At 59.2% G+C, this 22,896-nt stretch overlaps 4 protein-coding genes across 16 annotated transcripts in view; 1 reads left to right on the forward strand and 3 right to left on the reverse strand.

Moving 5' to 3' along the window:
• The window catches only part of SLC6A9 (solute carrier family 6 member 9), a 34,400-nt gene extending 30,523 nt beyond the window's left edge, over nt 1–3,877 (forward strand). For all 4 annotated transcript variants that reach the window (XM_070404922.1, XM_070404924.1, XM_070404921.1 and 1 more), the window contains 2 exons: nt 2,355–2,525; nt 2,621–3,877. In XM_070404922.1, the coding sequence (XP_070261023.1) occupies nt 2,355–2,525; nt 2,621–2,812 (363 nt within the window). In that variant the 3' untranslated portion in view covers nt 2,813–3,877. The remainder of the gene's footprint in view (nt 1–2,354; nt 2,526–2,620) is intronic.
• CCDC24 (coiled-coil domain containing 24) lies at nt 476–7,553 on the reverse strand. Of its 10 annotated transcripts, none has more exons than XM_070404929.1 (8): nt 7,174–7,553; nt 6,798–6,973; nt 6,445–6,561; nt 5,838–5,915; nt 5,220–5,274; nt 4,674–4,740; nt 4,489–4,567; nt 476–4,404 (listed from the first exon to the last, which is right to left on the reverse strand). In XM_070404929.1, exons 1-8 carry the CDS (start codon nt 7,297–7,299, stop codon nt 4,047–4,049), a joined length of 1,056 nt encoding a protein of 351 aa, XP_070261030.1. In that variant the 5' UTR covers nt 7,300–7,553; the 3' UTR covers nt 476–4,046. The 10 variants fall into 10 exon arrangements, with proteins under 10 accessions (XP_070261030.1, XP_070261028.1, XP_070261027.1 ...); XM_070404927.1 differs by having other exon boundaries at nt 4,674–4,821; XM_070404926.1 differs by having other exon boundaries at nt 4,674–4,821; nt 5,838–5,912; nt 6,798–6,985.
• A 394-nt stretch (nt 7,554–7,947) lies between these two features.
• Nucleotides 7,948–17,543, reverse strand: B4GALT2 (beta-1,4-galactosyltransferase 2). Its single transcript, XM_070404936.1, is given in 8 exon segments — nt 7,948–8,819; nt 11,355–11,404; nt 11,406–11,460; nt 11,568–11,690; nt 11,870–12,060; nt 14,968–15,203; nt 15,418–15,773; nt 17,324–17,543. Coding segments are annotated over 7 exon segments (1,110 nt in total). The 5' UTR covers nt 15,722–15,773; nt 17,324–17,543; the 3' UTR covers nt 7,948–8,668.
• Nucleotides 17,544–18,485: 942 nt separating this feature from the next.
• ATP6V0B (ATPase H+ transporting V0 subunit b) lies at nt 18,486–21,716 on the reverse strand. Its single transcript, XM_070404937.1, has 8 exons — nt 21,542–21,716; nt 20,772–20,820; nt 20,460–20,543; nt 20,252–20,329; nt 19,977–20,046; nt 19,814–19,865; nt 19,468–19,658; nt 18,486–18,778 (listed from the first exon to the last, which is right to left on the reverse strand). The coding sequence occupies exons 1-8, from the start codon at nt 21,606–21,608 to the stop codon at nt 18,752–18,754; spliced, it is 618 nt and encodes a 205-aa protein (XP_070261038.1). The 5' UTR covers nt 21,609–21,716; the 3' UTR covers nt 18,486–18,751.
• Between the last annotated feature and the right edge of the window lie 1,180 nt (nt 21,717–22,896).

Here is a 22,896-nt window from a genome sequence, read left to right on the forward strand (position 1 = left end):
TTTCTAGCTCTCCCTCTCCCTTCTTCTCTAAAAGTCAATAAAAATATGTTAAAGCCAGAACCGGTTTGGCTCAGTGGATAGAGCGTCGGCCTGTGGACTCAAGGGTCCCGGGTTCGATTCCAGTCAAGGGCATGTGCCTTGGTTGTGGGCACATCCCCAGTGGGGGGCGTGCGGGAGGCGGCTGATCGATGTTTCTCTCTCATCGATGTTTCTGACTCTCTATCCCTCTCCCTTCCTCTCTGTGGAAAATCAATAAAACATATTTTTTAAAAAAAATACGTTAAAAAGAAGAAACATAAGGTGAGGACTCCAGGCCCTGTGGACACGTTTTTACATTTCTTTTTTGTTGTTGTTTCTTTTGTTAATTCTCACCTGAGGATTTTTTTTTTTTCCATTGAAAGAGTGGAAGGGAGGGAGGGAGGGAGAGAGAAAAACAAAGATGTGAAGGAGACACATTGATTTGTTGCCTCCTGCCCGGGGATCAAACCTGCAACCCAGGTACATGCCCTTGACCAGAATCGAACCCGAGACCCTTTGGTCTGTGGGATGACACTCTAACCACTGAGAAAAACTAGCCAGGGCTGTTTATACATTTCTGAAAAGCTCTTTTTGACAAACTCCATCCTTTTGTCAGCTCAGTTAAGGGATTTGTCCAACCTAGATCAGGCTCTAGGTTCATTCAGGAAACTTGTTATAAGCTCCTACTATGTGCAGTGTTCCGGGAAGGGCCCTCACAATGGATGTGGGTCTTGACCTCCAGAATTTGGTCACTGGGAAGGCTGGGGGAGACTGAGCTTTAGGGCTCAGCTGAGAGCTCGGGAGGCGAATGCTGAGCCCTGCTGGGGAGCAGCACACGTCACCCAGGCCCTCTGGGTGGCCCATGAGCCATTGGCCCATCCATCATCTTTCTGCTTCCTTTAGTTTTATTTTTTAATTATAGTTGACATACAATATTACATTAGTTTCATGTGTACAACATAGTGATTCAATATTTATATACTTTACAAAGTGATCACCCAAATAAATGAGTGCCCATCTGACACCATACATAGTTCTTCACTTCCTTTAGGTCAGTGGTTGGCAAACTGCGGCTCACGAGCCACATGCGGCTCTTTGGCCCCTTGAGTGCGTCTCTTCCACAAAATAACGACTTCTGCGCATGGGCCAAGAAGTTTCAATCGCACTGTACATGCGTGCCCGCACGTGGTATTTTGTGGAAGAGCCACACTCAAGGGGCCACAGAGCCACATGTGGCTCGCGAGCCACAGTTTGCCGACCACGGCTTTAGGTTTTCTGTTGCTGTGGCAGCCAGGCTTTATTTCTCATCTCACCTCTTCCCAAAGCATCCCCAGCCAGACACGCGTCATCCCAGCCTTCGGAGCCTCCCCAGGCTGTCCATAGGCCACAGGGCTCTGCCTTCCCTCTCCCTCAGGCTCCCACCTCCCTGCACAAGTCAGTTCAAATCAGCAAATGAGATTGTGCCAGGCCATGTGCTGGGCACTGGAGAGCCAGAGCTGATCCAATCTCAGGAGCTCGCAGGTCCATGGGGACCATTAAGTAAATGCTTAGCCGATGGGAACTGCCTTTCCAGGGGAGGAGATGAGAAATCTGGAGAGGCTTCTACTTATTTTATTTATTTACTTATTTATAAAATCCTCACCCAAGGATATGCTTTTTCGATGATTTTAGGGAGAGAAAAGGAGAAAGAGAGAGAGAAACATTGATGAGAAAAACATGGATCGGTTGCCTCCCGCAAGCCCCCCAACCGGGGATCGAACCAGCAACCTGGGTATGTGCCCTGACTCAGAATCGAACCCGCAACCTTCCGGTGCACGGGAAGACGCCCAACCAACTGAGCCACACTGGTCTGGGATGGAGCGGCTTCTTGGAGGAGGTGGCATTTGCTTAGATGTGGTGGAGGATTCTCCAGAGTAAATGAAAAGGGTGGGAAATGCTGGGTGTAGCTGAGACATTCAGACAAGGGGAATGTGGCCAGAAAGATAAGCTGAGGTCTCGATGTGAGGAAGTCAACGCCCTAAAGGCCAGGAAGGGAGTCTTTGAGCAGAACTGACTTCCAAAGGTGACAGCAGCTTACGGGTTCCCTGGCTGGACCGGAATTACGGGGAAGCCAGACCTCTCCCCTTCCATCGTGCGTACATGCCTGTCATGCCCTGGACCCTGGTTCCATCTGCTTCTTCCACCACCCAAACGTTGACATTGGCCCTGCCCTCCCCCAAAAGCCTCTTTTTATCTTGGGAAACTGGAGAGGAAGGGAGGGGGTGCTGATAGGAGGCCTGAGGCCTGGGTGGGGCTGGGTGAGGCTCATGCCCACTCCCACCCCCTACTCTCTGCAGTTCATTCTCATCTTCACGGTGATCCAGTACCGGCCAATCACCTATAACCACTACCAGTATCCAGGCTGGGCAGTGGCCATCGGCTTCCTCATGGCGCTGTCCTCCGTCATTTGCATCCCACTCTACGCCCTGTTCCAGCTCTGCCGCACAGAAGGGGACACCCTCTTCCAGGTGAGGCGGGAGCCAGATGAACTGGGAAGGGGTGGATGAATGGGGCTTAAGGGCTCTCCTCTGACATGCCTTGCTCCGCCCCTCCCCTGCCCTAGCGTTTGAAAAATGCCACAAAGCCAAGTCGAGACTGGGGCCCCGCCCTCCTGGAGCACCGGACTGGGCGCTACGCCCCCATCATGCTGCCCTCCCCTGAAGACGGGCTGGAGGTCCAGCCACTGCACCCGGACAAGGCCCAGATCCCCCTAGTGGGCAGTAACGGAAGCCGCCTGCAGGACTCCCGGATATGAGCACAGCTGCTGGGAGGGCCCTAGCCCCACCTGTGCTCCCGCCGCAGAGACTGGGGAGGCAGCGGACAGGTGTCACCGCCAGCTGCTGTCACCTTGGCCACCACTGCTAGGGCGGTCATCTGTGCTCGTGTCCCCAGTGTTTACAGGTCCTTTGGATGCCAAGATGGAAGCTGGGGGAGCGGAGAGGGAGAAGGCAGGGTTGCTGGTTGGGGGCTAAAGCACTTTGAAGGGGTCTCGGGCCAGGTCCACAGAGGCCTGCCGTGCTTTATGTGGCCTCTGATGACCCCACACTCTGCCCTGAGCTGAGTCTCTGGGTGTGCCCCGACCTGTCCCTGTCCTTGGGCCACCAGCCTCCTGACCAGTGTTCCTGCCCTCAGAGCAGATCCCAGCCTCTGCCCGGGCAAATTTGGATCTTCCTACCTGGGGGCAGAGTGAGGGGAGAGGGGGCTGTGCAGTGTTACTTGTCAGGCTGTGCCACCCAGCCCTGTTTGTCTGTGTAATTATTTTTGTAAAAACTGTCATATCTGTGGTTGCCACTCCCTTGCCCCAGGCCTCAGGCCCCATGTGTCTTCCAGGCCGGCCTGCACCTCACTCAGCTGCTCTGGGGTTCCCGAGCCTCATTGCAGCCTGGCTGCCCGGCCTCGTGAGCAGAGGCCCGTGACTCAGCAGCCTGCCCAAAGCACTCGTTCCTGGGGGCCAGGGGCGGAGTGCTGCTCAGCAGGAGGTTTAAGCTCAGAGCCCAGGGGAAGGGACCCTACATGACACCCCCTTGCCCTCCCGCCACCAGGCTAGAGGCCCAGTCCTCTCAGATCGGGCTGCCCTTGATCACGTGCCAAATGGCTCCAGCCCCTGTGCACCATCCCCTCTCTGGAGCCGGAGCTCCCTTCCCCAAGCCCTGCAGAGTCCGTGTGTCCATCCTCATGTCCCTCTGTGCAGCGACAGCCCCGGAAGAGCCGCCTCTAATTCTCTGTAGCAATAACGGTGCGCCACCCACCCCTGTCCATCGTGCACCACTAGGATTTTAAAGTCCATAGATTTTAATGAAATTTCTATTCCTGTCTCTGAGCTGCTACTGTGCTTTGTCTGAGTCCCGCAGGGAGACAAGACTTGGGGCTGGGACGAGACCTCTGCACTGTCTACACCCAGGCTCCGCGAAAGCCTGGGAGGAGAGAGGCCAAAGGCCGCGATGGTCAGGACCAGATACCAGGGACTTGGCAAGGGGGTGGGAGGAGGGTCAGACAGACGGACAGCCTTGGGATCCTATCCAAGACAAGATCTGAAGCAGGCGAGGCCATGGCAACTGAGAGGTGGCAGTAGCAGGCGGGGCGAGGTCCAGAAGCCAAAGCCTACTTTGTGGCCAGCTGTCAGGTCGGGGCCTGGGGCACCGCACTGGACACTGAGGTGGGAGCTGGCCTTTCCCTGGGGCTGCACTGGAGCTTCCGTCCCCAGCGGCAGGTGGCAGCCAGGCCTGGAGGCCTGCGTTCCAGAGGAGGAGCAGGTAGGTGGCACTGGAGAGGCCTTGCCCAAACTCCAGCAGCTCCGCGGAGGCAAGGCAAGGTTCTGAGGCCCTGGCTGGAGGACCCCAAGGGCTGCTGCCTGGACAAGGAGTAGCCATGAGAGGGCCATTGCCGGACCCTTTGCCCACCCTGTGAGGCCGTCCGTCTGCTCTGGCGTACCTGTGGCTGGGGGAGGCACAGGAAGGCCGCAGAGGTGCCTGCAGCTCCTGTTGCATGGCCGCCTTCTGCTCCTGTAGCTCTGGAGGAGAGGAATGCCTGAGGCGCGGCACCCAGCTCTTCAGGGTCTGTCTGGGTGGGGCGTGGGGAGGAAGCTGGGGACTCGGGGGCCTGCTCAGGTTCCTCACCTGCCAGGGTGGGCTCTAGGGTTGCTTCGGAGGCCTGGCGTGCCCCTGTGCACTCCTCCAGGCAGCGCTGTAGGGAGAGCTGGCTCAGGGCCCCGGCTTCACAGCAGGGGTAGGATCGGCAGGGCAGGAGGCAGAGGCCAAGCAAGATCTTGGCAGGGCCCAGAAGCAGCCCATGCCACACCCTCGTCTCCACCACCTGAGGGCAGCCCCCAGGGGAACACTACCCACGCCCCCCTGAGAAGCCCAGCTTGACAAGGGGGTGGTTGGACCAGACCCAGACTTGGGAAAAAGGCAAAAGATTGGAGAGCAAATCCAGCAGGTTGATTAAAAAGTGCTGACCTTGGACTTAGGGGCTCAACCTGAATCTCGGGCTTCTGGATTCACACACACAAGAAGTGCACACGTGAGAAGTGGCTACAGGACTCACGCAGCCTTTATATGCATGTATGCACACAGACACACATGTACACGGGCTCAGACACCAGGTGAGAGGTGGTTGTCTACACTCAGCAGAAAGGCTGGGGTCGGCGCGGGGCTGCAGCTCACCTGCAGGACGGGGATCTCCCTCTCCAAGGTGTGACACTCCTCCTCCAGGAGGCCCCTGGGACACGTGGGAGCGCAGCAGCCGGAGCCAGTGCCGCAGGACCGGGTCTCAGCACAACACTCCACACAGCCCCAACCTCCAGCCCCACCACAAGTCCCTCCAGGCCCTCTCTTCTCAGCCCACCTTGCCCTCTGCTGCCCAGCACGGCCCTCCAGCCCCTGCCAAGCCTCTTCCTGGGAAGAACGTGTCCCCTCCTTGCGTACCTCACAGCGCCCACCCGGACAGGCCCTGTCATTTCTTCTGTACCACTGCACCGGGCCTGCGACACCTCTTGCCTCTGTTCTCCCCCACATCACAGCCCTTCCCCTGTTTAAACTCTTCTGTGGTTTCCCCCACTTCACCTCAAGGTACAAATCCTCAGGCCATGGCCCCTGCTAGCATTCCTACTTGGCTACTTCCTGGCAGCAACCTGCCCCCTCCATCTCTCAGCCTTACTCTAGTGGGCCGTCCCCCCTACCCCTCAGGTATGCTGCCTTCCTCTCCTCTCTCCTGGTCCCAGGACTTCCAGATCTATCCAGTCCCCTCCGTTTCCACCCCCACTACACACCCGGGGGCCTCACCGCAGGTGTCTGGCAACCCGGTCAATGTTGGACAGGTCCAGCTGGTCCTTGATGAGACTGAGGTCTCTGTGACTGCTGCTGGGAGATGAAGGCAGTATCACCCCGCGTTGCCTCGCCCGAGGCCTTCAGGACACAATGCCACTGCTCTTACACGACTCTGTGTCTTTTCTCATAAAAGCAATCACTTACCTCACAGGGTTGTGAGAATTAAACATGAGTTGCTGCCATTCATTTCTTATGAGCATGCCCCTGCTCATTTATCTCATTCCCTCCCAGCCCTCCTCCTGTTCCGTCAGCCTGAGGGACAAGTGATTCCTGGACACGGCCTCCTTTCCTCCCACCCATGTTTGCATATAGTGTCCCCTCTTCCTGAAAAGCTCTTCTTTCATCTGCTAAGACCCAGGTCAAACCAGTCACCTTCTCCAGGAGGCCTTGTGGGCCCCCAGGCTGGGCAGGTGTCTCCTGGGCCTCTGCAGCCCTCATGTGCTCATGCCTAGCACCAGTGGCTGTGGAAGTGTCCAGCCTCAGAGCAGGAGCTCCTGTATGGAGCCGGGTGGGACCCTCTGCCGAGCAGAAACAGATTCCCTCCTCTCCTGTCCCCAGTTACCTGGGTTCACCAGCTGGCACCTGGAACGCCTCCTGTGCTGGAAAACCACTCCGGGGCTCCTCCAAGGCAAAGCGCAGCACCCTGGGGCTGTACTGGACCCATGCTTGGGTCTGGTCCCTGCAGAACGTGCACATGAAGAAGACTCAGGGTCTCCTTCCAGGGAACCACAGGAGAGGCAACCCTACTCTGCACTGCCTGAGCCAGAGGAGGCAATGAAGTAATCAGCTCCCTGGGTTCAGATGACTCGGCTCTCCCCCCTGTCCCGAAGCCGGAAGCACGGCCCCTGGTCAGGGTTAGAGCGAGCCCATCTGGGTTCTGGGGACCGGGCCCAACCCCAGGTGTGAGCTTCCCACCTGCCCTCATAGATGGCCTTCTGGCGGAGACACTGGAGCAGCTGCCGCAGCTCCCGGCGCACGAGGTCTCTCAGCAGGGGCGGTGGTGCCAGGAGGGAGGAGGGGTCGGAGGTGGGGCGGGAGCCGGGGGCTTGGGAGGACCGCGCCTCTTGGAGCAGAGATCGCAACATCGCCACCTGCAAGGAGAGCTGAGACACCTTGCGACGCGGAAGGCAGTGAGGGAGGTGAGAAGGCGGGGAGGGAGTCAAACAAGAGAGGGCGGGGGAGGGCCCACAGGACCTCGAGTTACCCGGCCGAGCCAGAACCCAGAGTAGATGGGAAATCACCCGAGTCAGGGGTCCGGCCAGGGGTGTGCCCGCCTTCCCACTCGCCCCACCTCTGCCCGCAGCTCCAGGCTCAGGTCCACCATCGTCTCCCCCAGAATCCTCTTCACTTCGGGCCGCTCCGGGAGCGGCACGTGCTCCTCCACCAGCTCCCAAAGCGACGGGGGCTCCCCCGGCATGGCCCGCCTCGCCGCCGCCCCACGCGAGGTCCCGGGCTCAGACCGGCTGGGCCGACGGGCCGCCCCGGTCCCGGCCACGTCCCCGCGGGAGGCGCTCGCCCGCCCGCCTCTGCCGAGCAGCACCCGGGCTCCGCCGCCGGGACCCTCGGCTGAATTACCCGGCCCCGCGCTCTTCTCCCGGCTCCGGCTGACTCTCGGGGGTCGCGGTTCCCGGTCCCGGCCCCCAGGAGCCGGCCAGTGACCAGGGCCCTAGTCCCGCCTCTTCCGCGCGGCCGTCACCCGGGAAACTGGGCCGCCGCCAGGCCCCGCCCCCGCCCTCTCCAGGTCTGGAAAGCCGCACCCACTCGCTGGGCGTCCGACGGCAGCTGATGGGTGGTTTTGGAGTCTGAACCACCCAATGATCCGAAGGGTCCTGACCCCAAGTACCTGGGTCTCATTCCTGGCCACTTTCAGCGGGACAGGCGGAAGAGCGGAGTAATCTGAGGCCGCGGAGCTTCTTTCTTCGTTGCCTCCTCTGGCTCAGAGGCCGTGCAGAGTAAACCTTTCCCCTTAGAGACCCGGGCTCGGAGGGGCCCGGCGCCCTCCCACAACACACCCAGGGTCTGGATTCAGGGACCCAGATCCCCATCCTCAATCAGGCAAAGGGGCTGCTCCATTCACGTTTTTTACTAAAGCACCCACACAAGTTTCTGTGCAATGTACAAACACAAGCTAGCCCTGGGGCTACTGCCTTTGCTCTGAGACAGGGAGATGGGAACCAGACTGATCCAAGCCGTACCTGCCACCCATGCAAAGCCCAAGCCCAAGATCCCAGGCAGTAACACAGCACCCCCTCTGGTCCCCTCCTGGGGCTGCTCCTCAGCACGGGGCCACCAGTTTGCCCCCTACAATGTTGAATGAAAAAGGTTTCCCCTCCCCTGGGAGCAAGGGGGATCCCCAGGTCTGAGAAGTCCCCCTGGAAGTGGCACTGGCCCCGAGTCCTACCTCCCATTCTTCCAGGCCCTAGGGGACTCAAGGGAGGGGAAACTGAGGCACAGAGAGGTGGAGTGACCTAGCCCAGGCCACTCCATGAGGCAGTGCAGGGGCTGGCCCAATCCTGACAGTAAGGGGGGCTGGGCTGGGGAGGGAGGAGTAAGGAGGAATGGCCCCAGAGGCCCCCCCCTACTCGAGGGGCCTGTTCAGGATGGATGCCCCTCCAAAGTAGGTTCTGAAATTTCCGGTGCAGCTGGGAGGGCCTATTGAAGACCCTCAGAAAAACAGAGCCCACAGTTTCAGTCCTGGGGGATCCCCCTCAGAGCAGCCGCCAGCCAGGCTGAAGGTCAGTCCTCTGGCCAGCAATCCTTGGCACAGGAGCCTTTGTCCTTTAGTGTCAGCCCCGGGGGGGCCATGATGGGGGTCGTCCAATGTCCACTGTGATGTTGGTGAAGAGCGGCTGCCTAGACACCTCCAAGACCTGATACCGCACGGACCCGATGCCGTCCCGCTTCATGGTCAGCTTCGTGTTCTGAATCTTGGTAAACCTGGGCAGGACGGAAGTGAGTCCAGGTCAGGGCTAACCACCAAGCCCAACATCTCTGGGGCCACGGGTCAAGCCATCCGGCGTCTTCCAAGGGTGACCCGGTTCTCCTTGCCACCCCTCCACCTGCCTGGAGCTCTTTTGCTCTTACAATTGCCCTCCAAACGGGTCTCACCCCCAAAGTCCAGAACTGTGACATCCCCACAAACCTCTCATCTCAGACCTTCCTTCTTTAGACCCAGACATAGGGCATCCCACAGACACCTCAAATGCAATGTGTCATCTCTGCTCCCCAAACCATCATCTCGGCCACCCTCCGTTCCTCATCCTTTAGTCACTCCTTCACCATTTGAGCAGTCCCCATGCGCCAGGCTCTACCCTAAGCACCAGGGACACAGCCATAAACAGGCCAGCAAGGTCCTTCCTCTCACGGCAAGTCTCTGCCACTAGGGGAGACGGGTAACAGACAAGGAACACAGCATTAGTGCGAAGAACAGAGGAGAGGGAGACCAAGAAGACTGACTTGGAAGGGGTGAGCATGTGACATCAAGCTGACAGCAGGAGGGAGAGCCTTCTAGGCAGAGGTAGCAGCACCTGCTGACCCTAAACTGGGAATGAGAATTTGCACAGCTGTGTGGCTAGAGCCTAATGGGCCAAGGGAAGAAGCAGTAAGACTTAGCTTGGAGGTTACATAGTGTATGGGCAGGGCTCTGTAAGTCAGAGGAAGCAGGTTCCTTATTCTGTGAGCAAGAAGACATGGAGGGATCTTTAGCCCAGTTTGGGGGAGGAAGGGTCAGGGAACATGAACTACAGAAGGGAAAGGGGAAGCAGGGAAACCAGTGAGAAGTCACTGCCGTGGTCCAGGCAAAAGGAGATGTAGTGAAGGGAAATACTGATGGGCTCAGATATGTTTGGGGGTGGCACCGATATGACTTGCTGATGGTTCGGACATGTAGGGTGAGTGGAAGACGAATCCGAGAGAACTCCTAGATTCGAGGCAAAAGCGGCTAGGTAGATGAAACCACCACCCACAGAGTACCTTTAGCCAGAACAACTTGCTATCTTGTCACTCACCCACCCACAGCCAACATCACTAATTGATGATGGCTATTCCTGAACCAGGACCAAGGCTCCTGGCACTGTGCTTCTAGAAGAGCTGCACTCCCATCCTCATCCCAGCTGCTTTGGTCCTCCCAGTCCTTCTGAGCTCAGCTCAGACCCCTCTCTGAGCTCTCACTCTCAGATGCTCTGAAGCCCTCTCCTCCCAGTCTTTTGTCCCTGCCCTGCTCACCATGATTTTTACCTAAACTGCTTTTTCATCAGCTCCCTGGGCACCCGGTGCTTCATGCTTCTGCCAAACATCAACCCTACGTCAGTGTGGCACTCCCCACTCTTACACCCTGGGCTCGGAGCAGAACCACCCTACTGTTCCAGCTGGAGCAGAGCAGCCTCGCTCCCAGCATGCCCCAGGGGTCCCACAGATTCCTTCAGGCCTGGTCGGCTTCCCTCCGGCTCCACCCAGCAGCTCGGCAGCCCTTCACTTTTCTCAAGCTCCAAGGGCGATCCCTTCCATGACTCCCCAAGGCCCCTGGGACAAAAGTGAAACTGACAACCTGGGATGTGAGACTCCCAACACCCATCAATGATCTTCTCTACTGTTAGTCTCCGCCCTCAGAAATTTTAATGTCCCTGAGTTTCGGACTCTCAGCATATACCATGCATGTTTACATCCCAGACTCCAACAGATACTATTTCCTTTTATCCAAACTGGCCCCCTCTATGAACCTGGTGAATACGGCACTGCACCCAAGGTAGGTGGGTGACAAATATTTGCTGAATGAATAGCTGTCAAACTCCAGTTTACTACACATTCTCCAGGAGGCTTCCCACCATCCCTCTGCCAGGACAGCACCTTGCCCTGATCACCCTGAGCCATAACTGCCTATCTCCCTCCCTAGAATAAACTTCATATGGGACCACCAGCTCTGGACCCTTCTCCCCAGCAGGTTTGGCACCAGACAGTCCCGGAAAAGTGTCAGGAAGCCCTTGCCTACATTTCACATGCCCTCAGGCACTTCTCCCAGCCAGCACCAGACACCAAATGTTGCTACAGCCTCAGAGACAGAGCCGCCCACTCCGACCTCAGAGGGTCAGTACTGTCTTTCCAATCCCCGGCCCACACGCCCAGGGCTCAGGCCTTTGTTGAGCTCCAGGCCCAGGAGCTGAGCCCAGTGCTGTCTCTCTCTCATCCTATCTGCTCTGGCACAAGTGAGATCTGTGGGGACACCGATGGGAATGCAGTCTACTCAATGACAATCTCAGCCCTGCCTTTACATTTTAGTCACTGCCAGGAATCAAGCCAGGAGTGAGAGCTGCCTGGGTGAGGCTGAGCTGGCGGGTAGGGAACAGGAACCAGAGGCGCTGAGATTCATGTCGAGGGTCGGGGGCCTTGGGATCATCTCTGGGGATCCACTGCACAGGGGGTCACCCCAGGGAGTAAGGGGTGAGGGGCCCTTGGGGTCGGGGTGCTGGGGGTCACCTCTGAGGATTGGGCTCGTTATGCTTGTCCCGGTCGTGCTTGATCATGCGGGTAGCGGCCTATGCGGACGTCTGGGCGTGAGATCTTCATCCCAGTCAGGGAGATCCTGGGGATGGGGACAGATGGACTGGAGCAGGCACCAGGAAGGACAAGCGGCCCCGCCCAGTCTGCCACACCCTCTCATGCCCCATCTACTCTCCACCTGTCACTCACCGGTTGAAGATGTCGTCATCCTCACCACCCCAGCCCCAGTACTCATTGGGGAAGCCATTGATTCTCAGGAACTGGGCTTTGCTCAGGCCCGACACGCCTCCAAAGTAGCCAGCGTAGGGCAGCCTATTGTGCAGGAGGGCGGGCGTCAGTGAGGGGCCTGAGGGGAGGATGGAGATGGGGTGGGGAAGAGTGTGCCCCGGGCCAGGAGCTAGGGGGGCACTGGGGCTGGGAGTGAGGGCCTGGACGTGTTAGGGGAGGTGGAGGTGGGGAGTTCTGGGTTCAGCTGCAAAGGGAGCTCTCACCGGAAGCCGAACTTGTCCATGGCGATGGCGAAGTGGCGGGGCTGGTCGCCGCAGCGGTACAGGTTGCGGTCATCCATGGGGACCAGGTCCACGTCGCTGAAGATGAAGCAGTCATAGGAGGCGTCCTCCTTCAGCGCCTCTAGGAAGCCCACGTTGAGCAGCTTGGCCCGGTTGAAGGTGTCCTCGCCATGCTGGGGTTGGGGGAGGGGTCGGGTCAGCTCTGGTCCTGTGACTGGCAAGCACCTGCCATTTCCCACTGTCCAGAGTGGTCCCCAGGGGCCTGCTACCCACCCCCACCCCCTTCGTGGCTCCTGCAGACCCCCAGGATCAAGTCCAGCTCCTTACCCTGGGCCCGGCCTTCCAAGGCCTTTCATGACTTGGCTCTAGTCTCCTCTCTGGCCACTGCCCTCAGACACCAAGGCCCAGCTACACGGCATCCCTCAGTGGCCCGGTTCTCCCTCGCCTTGGCCTTGGTGTTACAGGGCCCCTGCCCGGAATGCTCTCCACTGCTTGCACTCGCGTCTGGAAGGCCTCCCTGAACCTCCTCGCCGCAGTGTCATTACTCATCCCCTCCCGCGTGCTTCACGTATGCCGGCGTCCACTTAAACTGTGATTTAGAGCTCTTACTTCAATCTTCCCTCACTCAGACATGCCCTGCGGCCTGGTCTTTGTGCCAGGCATCTTGTTTGTGCCACTGGAGATCCTGGAGATGAGCAGCCCTGAGCACACTGCATCCCTACTGAGCACAGTCACCAAGTGAGACGAACAACGAACACCCCGAGTGCCCAGAAACCATGGGACTGAGCTACGGAGCCTCAGCCACCTGTCCCCTCTGGCTCATTTGGATCTACACCCAGTTCCCTGGGGAGCCTCTGACACCAGGACAGGACGGGCGAGGTCACTCGTCTCCCAACAAAATGACAAGCAGAGGCAGTCATGGTCCAGTGAGCTTGGGCCCCAGCCTACGATCTCCAGGCTGGAGCCAGAGAGGCTCCTGTGGGCGGGTCTTCCAGGGGCCCTACTGGAAGGAGAGGAGCAAGAGTGGCCCTTCCTCACCACCAGCCAGCTGGGGCCTAATGGGGTGGGAGCTGCTACCCTGGGGCCCTGAACTGCCCAGGGCTCTTGCTTTCCTCCCTTCTCCCCTTGCACCCTCTCTCCCTCCAGTCCTTGGAGCAGCTGTCCGTCATCTCCGGGCTCATCGGGACTCCTTTCCCACCTCCCTCACCAGCCAGAGCTCAGGTAGCTCCCACAGGGCTCACACGCACGCCCAATGCTCTCCCCTCGGGAAGAGAAAACCTCCCTCTAACCACTGCCCTACCTTTTTGCCGTCCCTTGTTGGCAGAGGTTTGTTTCTTTTAAGGAGTTGTCTCCAATCGCCTGTTTCCATGTTGTCAAATCTGATTCTTCAACCCACTGCAATCTGCTTCCGCCCCCACCATGCCCCTGAAATGGCTCTCGCTGGGCCCACCCTGTTGCTAAATCCACTGGACGCGTCTTGGTCCACATCCGTCCTGACTCCCACGGCAGTGCTCACGCACTCGCCACGCTTCCTTCTTGACGCTTATTCCTGGGCTCCCAGAGCACCACACCCTCCCGGGTCTCCTCAAACCTTTCTTGCCAACCTTGGCAGCCTCTGCGGCCATCTCTCTTCCTCCACCCGTTTCTTCCACGCTGGCCTCTCCTCCCAGGCCCCATGCTCCCTGCAGGTTGGACATGGTTGGTTTTAGGGACCATCTACATACTGGTGGCTCCCAGAGCCCTCTCTCCACCGCAGACCTCACTCCAAGGTGGACTCATTTGACCAACTGCCTGCTAATCGCTGCTCGCATACTCCCCCAGGCACTCACACTCGTCACACGCAGAAAAGAACTCAGAGTCATGCTCTCCCCCAGACCTGTCCCGGCTCCTGCGTTTCCATCTTGCTCACAGGCGCAGCGAACACCAAGACAGAGCTCTCCAGCTGTCCTGGCGTCTCCCTTTCCTCACGCTCCACCACGGTGTCACATCTCTCCCTTTCACCCCACAGCCACTGCCTGACTCACACCACGTCCACCATTTCTTTCCTCCACGTCATAGCCTCTTCCCACTGGTCACTCTGCCTCGAGTCTCCTCTCCCAGGCCATTCTCCACGTGCAATCAGTGACCTTTCTATAAAGAAACACACACTTTGCTCCCCCCTTAAAACTTTACAATGGTGCCCACCACCTTCGGGGCTGGATTTCAAGTGCTTAACAGGCCTCCTAAGACCCTTATGGGTTTGGCCTCCATCAGCTCTTCCAGCCTCATCTCTGTTACCCACCCTTCATTTTGGACCCCACACCTCAGGCAACAATTCCTGAACACACGAGACCAGCTCTCTCGCTGAGGCCTCTAGTCCCTCTGCCTAGCATGCCTGCCTCCGCCAGTCGTCTGCCAGCTGATGCCTGTTCATCCCTCAAGACCCACCTCAACCATTGCTTCCCAAGCCCAGGGCTGGACGAGGCCCCTTGGTGCTCCCACCGCTCCCTGCTCCAACTCGAGACTCACACCATCGTCCTGGAGTCTCCAGGGATCCAAGTCCAAGTCTGGGAGTTTTCTGTGGGGAGGAGGGCCTACGCCAGGTCCTCTGTGGGCTCCAGTGGCCAGCCCTGGCTGGCCCATGGCAGGGCTCAGAAAGTGAGCCGAGTCCCTGGGCTTCAGCTGGGCCAGCACTTGGCACTAAGGCAGACTTCACCCCTCTTTGAGGACTAACTCTTCCTCTCCTCGGCCCTCAACACCTCATAGCCAGCACCCCTAGGTCTCCACCACCACGAGATGGGGCCCACCCAAGGAAGACAATGGGGCTCGTGCCCATTAAGGCCAGGCATACATCCGCCAGTGTGCATGCCAACATTCACACGCACGTATCCCCTTCATGAGTATGCAAACCTTCCTATGTGCACACCGACATACATGTACCCCCCACAGGTAATTCACATATCCACACAACCATGGCAGACAAGCACCACGAATGCCCCCAAACCCACACATGTACCAACAGGCACACGGGCTCCACACTCACAAGTGCCCACGGGTCCCCTGGTGGTCAGTACCCAGCCTGGGGGTCATAGACAGCACACCTGGTTGATGACATAGATGCCATAGCGCAGCCGCTGCCGCCTCAGGATGGGGTGCAGATAGTGGAGCCAGTAGCGTAGGTGGTGCTCCCGGTGTCGAAAGGGGATGATGACTGCCACTGTCTGGGCTGGGGTGCAGTCGGGCGGTGTATAGCGGCCACCCAGGAGCACCCCCGGGTTCTCCCTCTGCACCCGCTCCAGTGGCATGGGCGAGGTGAACTCAATCAGCAGTCGGCCCACTGCAGGCAGGACGGTGGCAGGAATCAGGACTTCATCCGAATCCTGGGACACCAGCCCTCTCCCTCGGCCCGGGGGTGGACGAGGGAACCCGAGGAGTAGCCCTCTCACAACAGACCCGGACCCTCGGCACCCCATCGGTCAAGACTCCACTTCCCATGGAATGGCTAGGTCCTCTGCCCACCCCTATGGGCAGGCCCTACCCTGCAGGCTCACCAAGACCAGGTGGCGAGTCAGGACAGGGCGGCAGGATGGGAGCCGAGGAGCCAGGCCGGACACTGGGGGCCTCAGGGAGTCCGGAGCTGGGGGCAGTGGCGTTCGGCCGGGAGCAGTTGGAGCTGCTGCTGGCAGCCGGGTGAAGGACACGGGCAGGGCCTCGGGCACTGAAGCGGCTGAAGAAGGCCAGGTGCTGGGCATAGACGTCAAAGTAGAGGATGACGGCCACGAGAAAGTGCAGCAGGCAGAGAAGGAGCACGGCCTTGCAGACGCGCTCCAGCGTCCCCCCCAGCAGTCTGCTCATCCCGCAGGCGGCCTCCGGCCCGCCCAATGGGCCCGGGCATCCGGCTGCCGGCCTGAGCAAAGGTAGGAAAGAAACCGACCCAGCCGGTTAGGGCCGATGGGCAAGGCTACCCACCCATCTCCTGCCCACTGCTCCTACTCATGGACCCGCATCCTCACATTTACCTGCTCGTGCCCTGTGACACTCATCCTCACATTCTACCTGCAAACAGACACACAGACACAGTCTCTAGCAACTCAATACTCACACATCTTCACGCACCTGAGTACTTACCCACGTAAGCTTACATTCCTTATCTACACACACACACACACACACACACACACACACACACACGTATTCCCAGGAACATGGACAGGTAGCCTCTGACCACACTGGTTCATACCTAAACATGGGAACATGTGTACCTACAGACCCACATGTGTACCTGTGCCCCAGAGAACAGACACCCCCCAGGGCAGTATGCTCATCCCAGGACTCCGGGCTTGGGGAAGGGGACCATTTCCTGAGCACCTGCCATGCAGGAGTGCTCTGTACCACGGCTTCACTTAGTCCACCCAGGAGCACGGTGGGCAGTGGTTTGGTCACACAGGTCCCAGGGGCAAGCAGGCCAGGCCAGCTGGAACCAGGCTGGGAAGTGGCCCTTAGCATCCCGATGGCCCAAATACAGGATGTCTGTGGGATCCCTTCCTTCTGGAACAAGAGGTCAAAATACAGGGTGTGGCACGGGCACCCCCTATAAGACCTCAAGGGTTGGGCTGAACTCCCTGGGGCCTGCCCAGCACTGCTGGCCCTGGGACAGAGGTGCAGCACTCAGCAGGCAGCAGAGGGTCCTGCTGGGCACAGCTCCAGCTGCGGTCCCAACAGCGCGGCCACACTTCTGAGGCCACTTCTAGCGGCGCTTCAGGTTGCAGGGGGCGTCTCACTCACCGACACACAGCATCGCACAACCGTGCAGACACCCTCGGTCCCAGCCAGACTCACCTGCACTGAGACACACACAGCTACAGACAGACACACCCAGGTGACAGTCACACACAAGTTACACACTCACAAACAAAGCCGCGGGTCCCGCACTTACACAGCCGCACCTACAAGCTCCCGGGCGTCTCCCAACACGCGGCCCCACGTGCGAACATTCCCACCCCTCCTGGGGCAGGAGTTCTGGGTCAGGCTGACCACCGGCAGCGAGGTAGGTTTGGGCAGGGCTGGAGGGCTGAGCCGCCTGAACACGTGGCACCCCGGGACTGGGGAGGCAGCAGAGACCCGGAGGGTGTGGAGCCTGGGGGTGGGGAGGCGTGGATCGGGGGAGTGGATGGAGGCGGGGGCCGAGGCCAAGGGGAACCGTGAGTGGAGCGCCTCCCCGCGCCACGAGGCCCGGTGAGCAGGGACAATAAAGGAGGCCGGTCGGGGGCGGGCAGCGGAGCCCAGCGGAGCCCGGGGGAGCCGAGGGATGGGGGTGGGGTGGGGAGAGGCGACGCCAGGCCGGGCTCTGGCAGCTGGCGCCTCTCAGCGGGTCCTGGGCGGGGATCGCGGGGATCGCGGGGCCGGGGCCGGAATCTGGGGGCCCGGAGCTGGGGGCCGCGCGCGCCTCCCTCTCACCCGGCGCTCAGCAGGGGGCGCTGCTCCGGCTGGGGCTGGCTTCCCGGCTCCGGCGGCTGCAGACGGCTCCGTCCCCCATGGCCGGGCCCCGCCGCCTCCCGCCGCCGGGTCAGCGGCCCCCGCGGCCCCCGGGCCGCCTCCCGCCACCGCCTCGGGCCATGGTGCGGAGCCACCCCCGGGCGCAGGGCGGGGCCGGGCAGACCCACGGACCCCGGGCCGATGGACCACAGTGCCGCCACCTCCCTCCCGCGCTACGGCGCCTCGGAGGGGCAGGCCCGGCCGGCGCATCCGCGCGCGCGCCCCCGCGGCCCCCGCCTCCAGCGCGCCCGCACCCGCACCCGCCGCGCGCCCCCGACGCCCGCCCCTGCCAGCGGCCCAGCGCGGCGGAGCGAGGGGACGGAGGTGGCACAGGACCTGGGCGGGGCGCAGGGAATCGGTCAGGCTCTCTCGAGGGCTTGGATTCAAGGTCCGGCCTGGAGAGGGTGTGGATAGGTCAAACCCATCGCGGGGGAGCGGGGTCTGGGTTGGAGCGCGAATTCGGCCGAAGGGGCTGACTAGGGCGGGGAGGTTAGGGATTTGGCAACTCATTGATGGGAGCGTTATTCAAGGTCGGCCAGGGCCAGCGGAGGGGGCGCTGGTTGAGCAGGACCCTTAAAGGCATGCACAAAAGTTTGTGGCTTGGGCCTGATGGTGGCTGGGGCTTCTAGGGTCACAGGAGGTTGGGTTAGACTGGACAATGCCCCAGGAACAAGGGATCAAATTAGTCACTGGCAGGGGATGGGGCTGGGATAGGCAGAGGCAAATTAATAAGCTCCAAGCCCCACCAGGCTAGGAAGTGCTGGATGCCTGAGGGCAGAGCCAGGGAAGTAGGCATGGCCAGTTTGGATTTGCAGAGTCCCAAGGGCATAGGACTAGGCGGACACTCCCCATCCTGCCCCCCACGAACACCTGAGCCCACACCTCCCCATTCTTTATGCCCTTCAATACAGATTTTCAGGGGCACAGAGTCCGCAGCCCAGCACCCTCCCATCCCACCCAGGCGCCAGCTTTGCCCAGAGCAGAGACAGTCTGTGTGAGTGGCAGGAGGCTGGCAGGAGGCTGAGGCCTACAGGCCTGTTTACCGTCCTGGGAAAGGCGGTAAGAAGGGCAACCACAGCAGCACTGACCCAGACAAATACCACATTTATTTCACACACTGGGAAGACAGGTTGGGGGTGGAGGTGGGACGCAGGTGCAGAGCTGCACAGTCATCAGCAGCCCACTCCCCACACTGAGGATCCAGCCAGGCAGTGCCTCCAAGTCGACAGGCAGCAAGAAGTGAGTGCAGGGAGGGCCCAGAACACCGAGCCCTGCGAAAGGGGCACAGCTCCAGCTGCCCCAGGAAAACCACAAATAAATAAGAGTGGGGCGCGGCCCCACACAGACCGTCTAGTCACCCATCTTCACTCTGGAGGTCTGCAAAACAAGAACAGGAGAAATCAGGTAGAGATAGAGGAATAGGTAAGAGTGACAAATGACAGAAGATCAGACCTAACAAACTCATGGTGAGATGGACAGATGACAACAGGGGGACGACTGGACCAGAATGGATATGCTGTGACAGACAAACACAGATGAACAGGGACAGTCAGGCTGTGGAACAGAAAGGTGGAGAGAAGTGGCATATAGACAATGCCAGTCACCAAGAGTCAACCCAGTCAGGCACCCCCAGTCACCCTCAGGTCCTCAGGCTGATCGTTAGCCACAAACTCAGACAATGTCAGACAGATAGGACACGATTTAGACATGCTATTCAACTGACAGCATAGATACACACAGGCCCTGCTAAACACAGTCAAACACGCCGAGACAGACTTATTTGGACACAGACAAGATCCCAATCATGGAGACAAACAAAAAGAGAGATACTAAATGAAACACAGACACAAAACAACAGGGGGGAAAAAATAGGACAGTTGTCAGTGTTTCCTGATTAGAAACAAAATTAAGCCGAAAGCTTCAAAAGGGGAAAACCAGAAGATGGGAACGAGGTGGTAGAAGCTGTTCAGGGGTCCCACGGGTGGAGGCGGGAGCACTGTAGCTCCTCTGGAAGGAGGGCGCGTCTGGGTTAGGGACAAGGACAGAGGCTCCCCAGCATTCAGCACCTGTAGGATCGCGACGATGACCCCAAAGAGCCCGATGGCGCTGCCGAAGATCTCCACGATAAGAATCTTCACAAAGAGGCTGGGGTTCTGGGCATCAGCCAGGGCGGCCCCGCTGCCCACGATGCCCACGCAGACGCCACAGAAGAGGTTAGACAGGCCCACGGTGAGGCCGGCTCCGAACATGGAGTAGCCTGGGGGAATGGAAAGAGGGCAGTGAGGCCAATCACAGCCCCACTGTGCAAAGCAGGCCCAAGTAGGTGACCAAATATCAAAATGAGGTGTCTAAACTGGGGGTGGGAAGGGGAAAGCAGATGTCCTAGCGGTGTGTCTTCACACACACACCTACCTGCATGATAGTTTCGGTGGCCAATGGCTTTGGGGTCAGTGGCACTGAAAGGCTGAGGGAGGCAGAGAAGTCATCAGAAACCAACCTCTATGTTCCTCTGTACTCCCCAAGCAATGTGCAGAACACACTGGAATAGATGCCCAACCCCCCTGGTGCTCCATACCTCAGCCATGTTGCTAAGGACAATTGCCATGATGATGCCGTAGATAGCCACAGCCTCACAGAAGATGATGCTGGAGGTAGTAGTGGTGGGTAAAGGGGGTTGAGAGGAGAGATTAGAAAGCAATCAACCTTCCTCCTCACAGAGTCCCCCGTCACCTTTCCCCCACTAGCAACCCACCTTATCAGGAGGCTGCTCGGGAGCAGAATGTCAAGTCAAACAAATGGGCAGCTCCCAATGCAGCTGGTTCTGACAGCCTTCCAAGGGCCCTAACTTACCTGACCAGGTTCTTGGTCTTGATCCGAGGGGCCTTCACCCCTCCCCCAATGATGGATGAGCCAGTAATATAGATGCCCCTGGAGGAAGGAGAAGAAACCAATGAGCAGAGGCCAAGCTTGTCAGTGCCCCCAGGGTGACTAAGGACCCAGCACCACCACCTGCTATGACTCAATCCCCACCCCCGAATCACACCACCCCAACACTCACCACGCTGCCCCAACCACAGACAGGGAGATAGCTAAGCCAATGCCCAGGTTTGACCACATGAAGGGGGAAGTCTCTGTCAAGAACCTGGTGTAGAGACAGGAGGAAAGCAATTCAGTCTTGGTGGATAAGTGGGCACCAAATTCACTCCCCCGCACCTCCAGCCCCACCAGTACTGGTTGCTAAAAGACTCCTCATCTCCCAAAGGTCCACACCCCAGGCAGCTGGGGACGGGGTGGAGGAGGGGGCTCAAATTCGAGAAGGAAGGCTGCAAGCAGCAGCTCCTGGGGGAATCCTCTCCTTGCCCGCCCTTACCATGCCACATCAAAGCGGAAGCCCAAGTCAAAAATGGTGTAGCAGATCCCTGCAGCAGAGAGGGAAAAAAAGGGGGGGGTTAGGGGCTGCTCTCCAGAGAGAAGCTCCCCAACTTAGACAGGAAGTTCCTGCCCAGCTGATGGGCTCCCTCAAAGGGCTGCGTACACCTAAGTCAAGCGGGCCCCGCGCAAAAGCACGGCTGTCTGCTCAGGCCTCCATTTCCTGCCACTCCCTCAGTAACACCGCGCTCGGTGACACCACCTCCCAGACCCAGACCCTTGGGGGCAGCAGCTCGCAGGCCTGGATTCCCTGGAAGAAGGGAGGGAGCAAGGGCTCTGGCCGAGCTCCACCGGATCCCGCCAGCCCGGTCCGCGCCGCTGTTGCCCCAACAAGCTGGGAGTGGGGGGTGGGGTGGCTAAACGACCGAAAAGGAGGAACTGGAGCCGCCTGCTCAGGACCCAAGCAGGCCGGTCCGGTGCAAGAGGGGGGCGACAGCGCGAGCCGGGGCAGGGGGGCGGGACGACCGAACGCGACCAGGGCTGCTTGGGCGGCCCCCACCTACCCCCGCCCGCGCCCCTCCTCCAGCAGCGGGAGGTCGGGTCTCCTCGGTCGGGGTCAGAGGCCCCCACGGGCGCGCGGCAACTCCCGGAGCCCGGGGGACAGAGCCCGCGCTGCAGCCCGGCGGTCCCGGGACCCCACGACCCCCGCCGGGCTCCAGACCGGCCCGCCCGGCCCGGGTGCTGGCCCCGCCCGCCAGGGCCCGGCCTCACCCACGCCGATCATGCAGGCCCAGAAGGCCACGAAGACCCCGGCATACAGGAGCGCTAGCCCCGTCATGGCGGCGGTGACGGCGGGGCACGGGTCGGTGGAACCAGAGCTGAAGCCGCGTCCCTGCGTCCACCGTCCGCCCCGCAGCCAGTCCGCCGCCCGCACGGTCACCTGACTCGCCCACGTGACGCGCCGGCACCACCTGACCCGGGCCGGGCTCGCGCCGCGGCTGGTCTGGTGCTCGCCTCCCCGGAACCACGGCGCTGAGCATTGTGGTTGGTGTAGTTTCGCGCTGCAGCGGCGGCTCGGGCGCCCTCCGCCCTGCTCGGTCCAGCCTTGCCTTGCACCCGAGCCTGCCCGCGGGCCTCCCTAGCGTGGCCTCCGACCCCGTGCGGACATCTGTCCCGCTAGGGTGCTGTGCTCCACTCCTCAAGCTCTTCCCTCTGCCTGACGCCAGCTGCCTAGGGCTCACCCTGAGCCCGGCTAGCAGCTACCGAGCTCAGAAATCGTTCTTCCCGGAGCCTTCCCCAACCCTGAGGCAAGGTGGTCGCCTGCTCTGGGATCCCAAGAAACTTCAGCAAGATCATGTCACTCTTTAAAATGCCCTGGTGGCTCAATTCCACTCTAAAAGCCATAGTCCTTTCAATGGCTTACGAGGCCTCCACCAATGTGGTTCCGAACTTCATCTCTATTACGCCCCCACCAACTCCTCTGGCTGCACGGGCATCCTTGCTATCCCTTGAACATACCAGCCATACCCTCACCGCATTGGCCTTGCACTTGTTCTCTCTGCTTCTCCTAATTTTTATCCATGTAACTCACTCCGTAACTTCCTTTCAGTCTTCTTTCACCTTCTTCATAAGGCCTGCTCTGACCATCCTGTTTAATATTGCAACCCCCTCTCCCTTACACTCCCTTCCCAGCTCTGTATTTCTCCGTAACACTTACCACCATTTGGCATACTGAGTGTCTAAGTTATCCATCTCTCCCCACCCATGAGAATGTAAGCATCGTGAAAGGATTTCTGTTGATCTCACTGTTGTATTTCCAGTGTCTGGCACACAGTGGGTGCTCAATACATGTTAGTAATTGGTAGTTACCAAATAGTCAAGGGGGTGTAAAGTATAGCATAGGGAATATAGTCAATAATATTGTAGTAACTATGTATGGTGCCACGTGGGTACTTGAATTATTGGGGGGAACACTTTGTAAAGTATATGATTGTCTTAACCACTATGCTGTACACATGAAATTTAATACAAAATATGTAAAGTGTAATTGAAAAAAATTGTTTTATTGATTACATGCTGAAATGTTTTGGGTATTGGAGTTTAAAAATTATTAAATTTACAAAATA

The sequence above is a fragment of the Myotis yumanensis genome, unplaced genomic scaffold, assembly GCF_028538775.1.
Source record: "Myotis yumanensis isolate MYYU_CA2020_CCGP unplaced genomic scaffold, mMyoYum1.0.hap1 SCAF_2, whole genome shotgun sequence".
NCBI lineage: Eukaryota > Metazoa > Chordata > Mammalia > Chiroptera > Vespertilionidae > Myotis > Myotis yumanensis.

Coding starts and splice junctions, on each gene's coding strand:
- ATP6V0B (XM_070404937.1), bottom strand. CDS start 21,608: ATGACGGGGCTAGCGCTCCTGTATGCCGGGGTCTTCGTGGCCTTCTGG. Junction 20,821..21,541: donor GGCCTGCATGATCGGCGTGG/GTGAGGCCGGGC, acceptor TCTCTGCTGCAG/GGATCTGCTACACCATTTTT. Junction 19,659..19,813: donor CCACCGAAACTATCATGCAG/GTAGGTGTGTGT, acceptor CCATTCCCCCAG/GCTACTCCATGTTCGGAGCC.
- CCDC24 (XM_070404925.1), bottom strand. CDS start 7,299: ATGCCGGGGGAGCCCCCGTCGCTTTGGGAGCTGGTGGAGGAGCACGTG. Junction 5,275..5,837: donor CGGGTTGCCAGACACCTGCG/GTGAGGCCCCCG, acceptor CACGTGTCCCAG/GGGCCTCCTGGAGGAGGAGT. Junction 4,568..4,673: donor CCTAGAGCCCACCCTGGCAG/GTGAGGAACCTG, acceptor CCTCTCCTCCAG/AGCTACAGGAGCAGAAGGCG.